The sequence below is a fragment of the Gorilla gorilla genome, chromosome 15 (genome assembly GCF_029281585.2).
Source record: "Gorilla gorilla gorilla isolate KB3781 chromosome 15, NHGRI_mGorGor1-v2.1_pri, whole genome shotgun sequence".
NCBI classification, from domain to species: domain Eukaryota; kingdom Metazoa; phylum Chordata; class Mammalia; order Primates; family Hominidae; genus Gorilla; species Gorilla gorilla.
The window spans coordinates 120,306,289-120,316,260 of NC_073239.2; the positions used below are offsets into that span (position 1 = coordinate 120,306,289).

The window sequence follows — 9,972 nt, forward strand, 5'->3', positions numbered from 1 at the left end:
GCGCGGCCTCGCGACCGCCCTGGGCGGTCACTGGCGAGTCACGGACTCGTTCCGCCAGCGGCCAATCCACCCCGAGTCCGAAACAGAAGACGTCCCTGGGATGAAAGACCCAGGCCTGGGGCTTAAGGTGGAAAAACAACTCATTCCTCGAGGCCCGGAGACGGGCGTCCCGGGAGGACGGGAAAGGGAGATGAGCGCCCGCTGCGGGGAGAACGCGGTCGGGTTCCTCTCCCCGAAGGTGGCAGCCGCAAAAACACGGCCTCGAAAGCAGTTTCGAGGACGATGGCTCCTGCGTCCCGGGAGTCGCCATGACGCCGCGGCCTGTCCCAGACCCGGCGAGGGAGGGGACCAACCACCATCTTCCCTCAAGGCCCAAACCAACAAAGCACGGCCCCCTGTGCCCCGGCCCGGCCACCAGGGCCACTCCGGATCTCGCGAGACCCAAGGGCTGCGCCGCGAAGACCTCTGGGAAAGGCGGGGGGAGGGGAAAGGAAGGAAGCGGGGCCGGGGCTGGAGGCGGGCCGAGGCCGCGAGTGGAGCCTCAGGAAGCAGAAGGGGCGCGGAAAGATGCGATTGACGTCGCAAGCGAACCAATGACGAGCGAGCTGTGGCAGACCTCCAGCCAATGGGCAGTGAGGCCTGACGCGGGGGGCGGACGCTGGGGCCGAGGGTAGCTTGAGCGCGGCGGCGGCGTTGTTCAGTCAGAGCGAGAACATTCCAGAGGTGAGTCCGGTGGAGGGGCGGCGGCCCCGCGCCCCCTGCCCGGTGCTTCCCGCCCCCTGGACCCCGCGGGCCGCTGGCTGGCGGGGAAGGCGCACTCCCCGGCCGCCCACGGCTCACGGCGCCGTCTCTCCGCGCCAGGTCGCCCAGCTCCGGCGCTGACGGGTGTGGACCGCGGACGTCGCTGGGACAGCCCCTCCCCGCTGCTCGGCGGCGGCACCTGGCCCGGCCGCTCCTCGCTGCGCTTCGCCTCCGCCTCCTCGGACTCGGACTCGGGTTTACATCGCGCCTCACTTCATCCCAGTCCCGGGCGAGCAGCGTTGGGTTTATGTCTTTATTTGACGAAAACGGTGAGTCGCGGGCGCGGCGGGCTGGGAGATGGCGGCCGCACAAGATGGCGGCGGCCGCCGCGTGACCCCGCCGCGGCGTGTGGCGCAGTTTGGGCGGACGGCGGGCGGGCGCGGGCCCTGGCACCGGCCGCCCCCTCCCCGCGCGCTCCCCGGCCCGGCCTCGCCCCCTCCCCGGCCTGGCGGGAGCGCGCCGCGCGTGCCCGCCGCTCGGGCTGACTCAGGCTTCAGCTGCTGCATTTGTGAGTCATCGCGCGCTCTTGGGCGGGGGCGGCCGGATCCCGGCACCCCTCGGCCGTGTGTCGCTTCCCGGCTGTGCACCCTCCGGGGCCGCCGGCTCTCGGGGGACGCGCCGGGGATGGGGCCAGACGCCCCGGTCGCGCGCCGCCCTCCTTCGCGGAGCCGCCCGGTTCGCCAGCCCCCGCGGAAACGCCTCGGAGCGCGGTAGCCATGGGGACCAGGGCGAAGGTTAACCGAGTGTTTGGATAGCGAGGAAAAGGGAGGCCGGGGCGAGCCTGGCGTTCGCTCGCGCTCTCTTGCTTAATGGCACTTCTGGGCGAGCGCTGCGTTTAAGGAAGTGCTGCTTTGAAGTAAGCCATGGTTGCCGAAGCAACAACTAGTTGTAGAGAACAGTTCCCTAGTTTCCCCTTAAAAATGAAGAGGAACGGGGGTGTGCCTGAGAAGTTTCCTTATCCAGGCGGGGTGGGCGGCGGAGAGGGCTCGGGTTCGTTCTTCACCACTTCCAGGATGGCCGCAGAGGCAAACCTGCTGATTGCCCTCGGTCTGATGAAATCCCACGGCGGCTGAGGCAGCACAGCTTGTGTTTTCTTGTCAGGCATTTCCCTACCAGAATCACAGCTTAGTCGAAATGGAGGCCTTTTTATGTTCCCTCAGATTGTATTGTGTTACATGAGAATGGCTGTTTGCATGTGATCTCAGTTGCTTTTTAAGGTAGAATTAAGCAGAAGCATAACTGGGATGTAAAAGGAGGCGTTTCCATCCAGCGATGATGTTAAACCTGGGGGGATTTTTGTGTGTTCTTTCCCTTTCTCTTTCAGAGCTGTTGCGCAGCCATTGGTACCTGTATTGGGGAAACATAGCATACAAGCAAGAAGCTTACAGCCTCAGTGGCGAAAATTTTTTCATGTCAGAGACCGAGAACTCTTGCAGTCGTTTATGTCATCCCTTCTTCTCCAGACAGAAGATACCAAAAAGTTGCAATCAAAGATCTCTTCATCTTATTGATAAAGCCACTAATAAGCCAAAATGTCTGTCAATGTCAACCGCAGCGTGTCAGACCAGTTCTATCGCTACAAGATGCCCCGTCTGATTGCCAAGGTAATAAACTGCTCTTCAATTTAGTTGATAGCTCTTTTTGTAGAATTTTGAAGTTTGCATTTGTCAGGGAAAACTGCACAACTAAAATTCTTATTTCCTTTAGGTTGAGGGCAAAGGAAATGGAATCAAGACAGTTATAGTCAACATGGTTGACGTTGCAAAGGCGCTTAATCGGCCTCCAACGTGTAAGTAAAGCTTGGAAAAGTCCATAAAGGGCATATTATGGATAGAGTCTTCAAAGTCTTTGAGCTGCAAAACTTGTTCTAATTGTATGCTAGCTAATTACCTTACAAGTTAAGTGAGGAACTGTGGTTTATTGGTTGCCATGAGTTTACAAAACTACCAGGGGAACACATTTAAAGAGTGGATGGCTGGGCGCGATGGCTCACACCTGTAACCCCCAGCACTTTGGAAGGCTGAGGCAAGTGGATCACGAGGTCAGGAGTTCTAGACCAGCCTAGCCAACATAGTGAAATCCTGAATCTACTAATAATACAAAAATTAGCCAGGCGTGGTGGCATGCGGTTGTAGTCCCAGCTACTTGGGAGGCTGAAGGGAGAGAATCGCTTGAACCCCGGAAACGGAGGCTGCAGTGAGCTGAGACCACGCTGTTGCACTCCAGCCTGGGTGACAGAGTGAGACTCTGTCTCAAAAAAAAAAAAAAAAAAAATGGTGTTTGTACAAATGTGAGTGAGTAGCCAGAGATCTAGTTAACTGTAATGATCCAAACTCCTTTTTCATTCAAATAGATCCCACCAAATATTTTGGTTGTGAGCTGGGAGCACAGACCCAGTTTGATGTTAAGAATGACCGTTACATTGTCAATGGATCTCATGAGGCGAATAAGCTGCAAGACATGTTGGATGGATTCATTAAAAAATTTGTTCTCTGTCCTGAATGTGAGAATCCTGAAACAGATTTGGTAAGTGCTTTTGTGGTTGTCGAAAGAAAAAGCCATATACCTGCTTCTGTGATACCGCTAAGTCACCTTCCTGAGAAGGCAGAGCAAATGTAATTTTAAATCAAACACAAAACTCCAGTTTTCGAGATATTTCCATTCTTTTTTTTAAAGTAGGTCACTGTGTGAAAAAAGTTTTCTTTGCATGTGAAGCTGTCTGTGGTTTAGATGTCCTCTGATTAGATATTTTCATGTTATATCATGGATAACATTTGTTATTTTTTTGGCAGCATGTCAATCCAAAGAAGCAAACAATAGGTAATTCTTGTAAAGCCTGTGGCTATCGAGGCATGCTTGACACACATCATAAACTCTGCACATTCATTCTCAAAAACCCACCTGGTGAGTCTTCCATGATGAACTGCTAAGATCCTAAGATAAGTGACTAACTGTTGGGAATAAAATAGAAGGTTTTTTTGTAATAGGAATGTAAGGGAGACTGGGCACGGTGGCTCATGCTTGTATTCCCCGCATTTTGGGAGGCCAGGGCGGGCACATCACTTGAGGCCAGGAGTTCAAGACCAGCCTGGCCAACATAGTGAAACCCGTCTACTAAAAACACAAAAATTAGCTTAGCATGGTGGTGTGCTCCTGTAATCCCAGCTACTCCGGTAGCTGAGGCATGAGTGTCGCTTGAACCTTGGAGGCAGAGGTTGCACTGAGCTGAGATCGTGCCACTGCACTCCAGCTTGGGCAACAGCGACTCTGTCTCAAAAAAACAATATAAGGAACCTTTTAGTCCTTGTACTGTATTTTATCAAAACGAAGACATCTTTCAAAAGTGTATTGTTAATTACCATTAAAGGTGAAAAATAGGCTGCCAATTAAACTGTGCCATATCAATTAAGACGTTATCTGAGGGTAGATGAAGTAATGACTAAAATTCTGCTGGAAACCCAGCAAAGGTTCTTTTAGTGGCATTGTTTGGTAAAGAGGGCCCCCTTCATTAAACTTGAGTATTGCAAGCAACACTCTGTGGCAGATGATCAAAACTGTCTGACACAATTTGAGCTTGCTATAGCAAGAAAGTCTAACCTATTCCGGTGTTCTCTCTCCCATGAGACAAGCCGTTATATAGACTTAAACAGTGTTCCACCTGTTGGCTAAAGCTGGGTTGAGTTAATGACTTTGTTCATGAGGGATGACAGGGATCCTTAGGGCCACCTCTCACTCCCTAGTGGAGGCATCATCACTTCATCTTAATCTTTCTTAGCAGTTACAATACCCGTAATATTTTGTGTCACTCCATTCTTAGACTAACATTCTTATGTAATACATGATGAATTTGATCTGTGAAGCCTCTTAGGTAGCGTCGTGTGTGCTGTGTGGTTTTTCTGAGGGGATCCATAGGAAAATAAGGGCAGGGTTTTAAACGTTAATGATGGACAATGAGGTAATGTAAGTTATGGGGTTAAGTTTTTATTTCCCTTTTTTTCTGTAGAGAATAGTGACAGTGGTACAGGAAAGAAAGAAAAAGAAAAGAAAAACAGAAAGGGCAAAGACAAGGAAAATGGCTCCGTATCCAGCAGTGAGACACCACCACCACCACCACCACCAAATGAAATTAATCCTCCTCCACATACAATGGTGAGTGCAGGGTTGATGGCCTAGTGGGCACTAAAGTTGTGTAAAGTATATGGCATTTGGTTGAGGTGGGTGGAAATGTTGAAACTAGCCTTCGGTGTGTAATACACTAATATTTTGGATTCCAAGTACTGTTTGTTGTTTGAATTAAGGTGAACCCAATTTTGGATGGAGATGGACTTGATGCCATTAACTTGGCAAAATCTGAACCTTTTTGTTGTTGTTTTTAAGGCCTTTGATCAAGTTGCTCTGTTTTCGTAAACAGGAAGAAGAGGAGGATGATGACTGGGGAGAAGATACAACTGAGGAAGCTCAAAGGCGTCGAATGGATGAAATCAGTGACCATGCAAAAGTTCTGACACTCAGTGATGATTTGGAAAGAACAATTGAGGAGAGGGTCAATATCCTCTTTGATTTTGTTAAGGTAAAACATTTGCTTGGTCTGTAAATCAGCTTCAACCCAGCCTTGTTTGTGCCTTTAGATATATGATACTTTAGCAGTGTAATTAGGATTACTCTAATGCACGACTTTTTAGAACTCTTGTTCATTTAAATATTTTTTGCACGTGATTCCAGGCACTATGTGTCACAGCTGCCAAATTAGGCAGGAAAAATATGTCCATCAGAGCAGGGACTGGCTGGTATCTTGAGCCTGGCAAAGTGTGCCTCCATTGCACTGAATTGTTTTCCTTTTCTTTGCAGAAAAAGAAAGAAGAGGGTGTTATTGATTCATCTGACAAAGAAATCGTTGCTGAAGCAGAAAGACTGGATGTAAAAGCCATGGGCCCTCTTGTTCTAACTGAAGTTCTTTTTAATGAGAAGATTAGAGAACAGATTAAGAAATACAGGCGCCATTTCCTGCGAGTAAGCAAAGTGCTCTGGATTCATAAATGAGATTACAGCTGTGTGGCTTTCGAGATGGTCATTTTAACCACTTTTGCTTGTCCTGTCATGCTTGAAAGTGGGAAATTGACCCACCTTACAAGCCTCTGAGTATCTGAAAGTGCGGTACCTAGGCCCTTACAAAGTAACAGGGATGTTTATGCGTTGACCTTTTTGAACCACTATGGTATGGACCACGCACTTACAGACACTCTTATTTGGGTAATAGAGTTGTCAACTTAGAACACATAAAAAAGCTTGTTAACACCAAGGTGTTTATTTGCAGTTTTGTCACAACAACAAAAAAGCTCAACGGTACCTTCTTCATGGTTTGGAGTGTGTGGTAGCAATGCATCAAGCTCAGCTTATCTCCAAGATTCCACATATCTTGAAGGAGATGTACGATGCAGACCTTTTAGAAGAAGAGGTCATCATCAGCTGGTCGGAAAAGGTGGGGAATACATAGGTGGGCTCTTAAAGTTCACAAGTTTTGGGGGGTTTTTTTGGTTGGTTGATTGTTTTTGGAGACGGAGTCTCATTCTGTTGCCCAGGCAGGAGTACAGTGGTATGATCTCGGCTCCCTGAAACCTCCACGTCCCAGCTTCAAGTGATTCTCCTGCCTCAGCCTCCCAAGTAGCTGGGATTACACGCACCTGCTATCATGCCCAGCTAATTTTTGTATTTTTAGTAGATGGCGTTTTACCATGTTGGCCAGGTTGGTCTCGAACACCTGACCTCAGGTGATCCACTGGCCTCCCAAAGTGCTGAGGTTACAGGTGTGAGCTACCGCGCCCAGCTGTTCACAAGTATTGAGACGGTTTTGAGATGAAGAAAAAATGTCTTAATATCTATAGCTAAAGTTCAGTCCCTGTGCTGTAGATTGTGATTCGCATCATGTCAGCCTTGTAGTCATAACAGACTGCTGAGACTAATGTGTTCACTGAGTACATTGATTCTGTTTGAGGATTCAGACTTGTTAGGACCCAGTCCCCTCAGCTCAGTAAGGGGGATTGTATAAATAATCAAAAGTTGTTAAAATTCCTCAACTAAGAGACTTGTACTCACATTTTTTAGGCCTCTAAGAAATATGTCTCCAAAGAACTTGCCAAAGAGATTCGTGTCAAAGCAGAACCATTTATAAAATGGTTGAAGGAGGCAGAGGAAGAATCTTCTGGTGGCGAAGAAGAAGATGAAGATGAGAACATTGAGGTAAACATTGGGGGAGGAGGGTATTGGATACAGTGCTGGCATGGGTGTTTGAGATTTAAAAAGGTTTGTGAGGAGTGATATAATGGCAGTTTGGGGTAATTTCAGGTTTAGAATTTAAGATGCAATAAAATACAGTCTCTCAATAATTTGGAAAATAATAGAAAGGGTGATGGAAACTGTTCCTACTCCTACACATTATACTCTATAAAAAACTTTGAAAATGCTCTTAGACCGGAGCCTGTATAAGAGAACTTGCAGTGTTTGCATAACAAAGCTGTTCCGTGAAGAAGAAATAGCTGCATCTAGGCAGTTTCCTCCTCTGTGACCACAATTTACATTGATTTGTTTTATAAACAGATTTATCAGCTTATGTTGAATAAAATCATTCCTCTTAACAGGTGGTGTATTCGAAGACTGCCAGTGTACCGAAAGTTGAGACTGTAAAGTCAGACAACAAGGATGACGACATCGATATTGATGCCATTTAAAGGGATGGATGCAACCTAGCTTAACAGTATAATGCTGCAAATTTTCCTCCATTATCAGCCAGAAGTGCAACATGTATGTGCAAAAGCTAAAATGGCTTAACATCATGCTACACTTTACACTAAAAATCTATTACTGTGAGTGGTCTGTTATTAAGCCCAATGAGACATCTAGGGAGTCCATACACATCAGTGAGCAGATGTAGTTTGCTTATTTATAGCATGTTTCTTTTTGAAAAACTAGTGGTGGACACATTTGGATCACATTTATACAGTTATAAAAATAAAGGTTTGATTTTGGTTGTTCTTCAGATGTTTGGCTCTGAATGACTTAAGCTGAAGTAACTGGATATAATGACTTAAGCTGAAGTAAAATAAGGATATTTTAAATGTTCTGCCATCATTTCACCTAATGAGCATTCTCGGAGCCTGCCAGATATTGTTAGGTCCTGGGGCTGCAAAGAGGTCCTCAACAGCATGTAAAGCAAACTTAATTGTAATTAATTTATTCAGCCCATTAAGAAAGTACTAAAGTTTTATCTCTGTAGTTCCTCAAATTGGCATGTGGTAATGTACATTGTGAGGTGGACTGATAATCAAATGACAGTGCAACATCTTACCAAGAAGTAAATATGACCTCAGTGTCCTATAAATAATATAAGAGCAGGATTTGAAACTTGGAGAGCTGTTTTCTCATTTCATGTACACTTGCCCCAAATTGTAGTCTTTGAAGTCGTGTGCATTGCACATTGGATGAGCCAGGGAAATTATTACATTAACAAGCATTTTGTGTGTACGTAGTAGTTACTTTGTACTGAGAGAACTTGCTTTGGGGTGCAATTAAACAATAAACTGATTTTATTTGGGAGAAACAGGGAAGGGTGCACTTAACTAGCAACCTAAGCATGATTTTTCAGCTTTTGCCCTTAGGGTTTAAATTACAATTCCAAAATGTTAGACATGCTGTATCTTTTTGTTCAGTGTGGCTTTAATTTTCCTCTCTTACAGTTTGTTCTGTAATGCCTTTTACATTTGGACACATAGTTTATGCTTTTTAGATTTTGGTTGCTTTCTTGCCAAAATAAGTGTTAACTGTGTTTCAAACTTGATTTTCTTTCTTTTTTCTTTTTTTCTTCCAGAATGTCTTATTTAAAAAGAAAGCTAAAAGTATACTTCTAAGTCAGAGCCTGTATTTTGGTGTAAGACTTGGGATATTTTTTACTTCACATTGAATATAGCCAGGCACCCAAGAAGTCTGATGGCCACCTGAGTGCAGGTGACAAGGACCTGACAGAGCCCATGCAGGGCTTTAGATTTGGACACACAAGAGTTGATAACTTCCTCATGAACTCCTTGCCTGATCTAAACTCATATTATGGGTTCTGACTGTGTTTGAGTAATCATCTTCAAGGTTAAACCTCTTGGCAGTTACCCTTTTCACAAAGTGCACAGTGGGAATCGAGAATCGATAGGGTTAATTTTGGAGCAGTGGCTTATACATAATTCACCTCTTTTTTTGTGATTATTTCACAGATAATGAGACCTTAATAAATAGGCGTAAAAAAATTTTCACATTGAAATGATAGAAGCATTTGATGTAATAAAACTTGGTTGGCTTGATATTTTAAGGAATTGAAACCTAGCAATCTTACTGGAGAGACAAGAATTGGTCTCCAGCTGCCTTTGATAGATTCGGGTGCAAGTGGAGCAGGAGCCATATACCTGGAGGGAATGTGCTTTGTCACACCAAAGAGGATTTTTTTTTCTTCAAACTTGTGTGTTGCCTAGGTTTCAGATTCTTTGCCGCAAGGCTGATCTGCTTTCATTAACTGGAATTCTGTAGGAGATACTGGTGACCTAAGCTAAGTTGCACTCAGCATACTCAGTGTCAAGCTAATGAGGTTCTATTATAAAGGTTCTACTTTTAATCTGAGGGAAAACATGTTCAGGGCTTCTAGAACACTAAAAAATTTGGCTTAAACCAGTGTTCAGTCTGGTGCCAAACTTCCAATGGAATACAAATTCACATAATCTGAACTTTGTTCACAGGTTATCCTAATAGAGTAATTCTTCACTTTGCTCTATTGAATTGTCTTAAGGATTTGTTTAAACAGCTAAGTTACTTGATTAAAATAATGATAAAATTGTATTTTGTCTCTGCTTTAATATTAAAGTTAACAAGTTTTCATTTTATAATGAGATCAAAGCATTGGAATCTGCCCTGTTTTGTAGCCGTTGCTTTGGATTTGTGTTGGATGTATCCTGCAGTTACACTTGCCAGCCCTACTCACAAATTTCATTGGGTCACTGGCTTTATTTGCTAGTCTTGTGGTCTGTGAACTGAGAATCTGCCTCAGTTTTATTACTTGAAATCTTGGCAGGTACTTAATAGGGAACATACGTACAGCTATGTAACTGTGAATAATTGTATATATCTCTAGTTTAAGAA

At 45.4% G+C, this 9,972-nt stretch overlaps 1 protein-coding gene and 1 non-coding gene across 3 annotated transcripts; both read left to right on the forward strand.

The window, feature by feature from the left end:
* Positions 1-467: 467 nt before the first annotated feature.
* Positions 468-9,672, forward strand: EIF5 (eukaryotic translation initiation factor 5). Of its 2 annotated transcripts, XM_031001494.3 has the most exons (12): positions 468-723; positions 862-1,070; positions 2,126-2,405; positions 2,509-2,590; positions 3,155-3,327; positions 3,594-3,705; positions 4,805-4,950; positions 5,213-5,371; positions 5,650-5,811; positions 6,116-6,280; positions 6,904-7,038; positions 7,437-9,672. In XM_031001494.3, the coding sequence occupies exons 3-12, from the start codon at positions 2,334-2,336 to the stop codon at positions 7,524-7,526; spliced, it is 1,296 nt and encodes a 431-aa protein (XP_030857354.1). In that variant the 5' UTR covers positions 468-723; positions 862-1,070; positions 2,126-2,333; the 3' UTR covers positions 7,527-9,672. The 2 variants fall into 2 exon arrangements, with proteins under 2 accessions (XP_030857354.1, XP_018875655.2); XM_019020110.4 differs by lacking the exons at positions 468-723; positions 862-1,070 and adding an exon at positions 1,290-1,657.
* On the forward strand, positions 4,327-4,452 carry LOC115930702 (small nucleolar RNA SNORA28). Its single transcript, XR_004067317.1, has one exon. It is a non-coding gene; the product is annotated as a small nucleolar RNA SNORA28 (small nucleolar RNA).
* Positions 9,673-9,972: the final 300 nt, after the last annotated feature.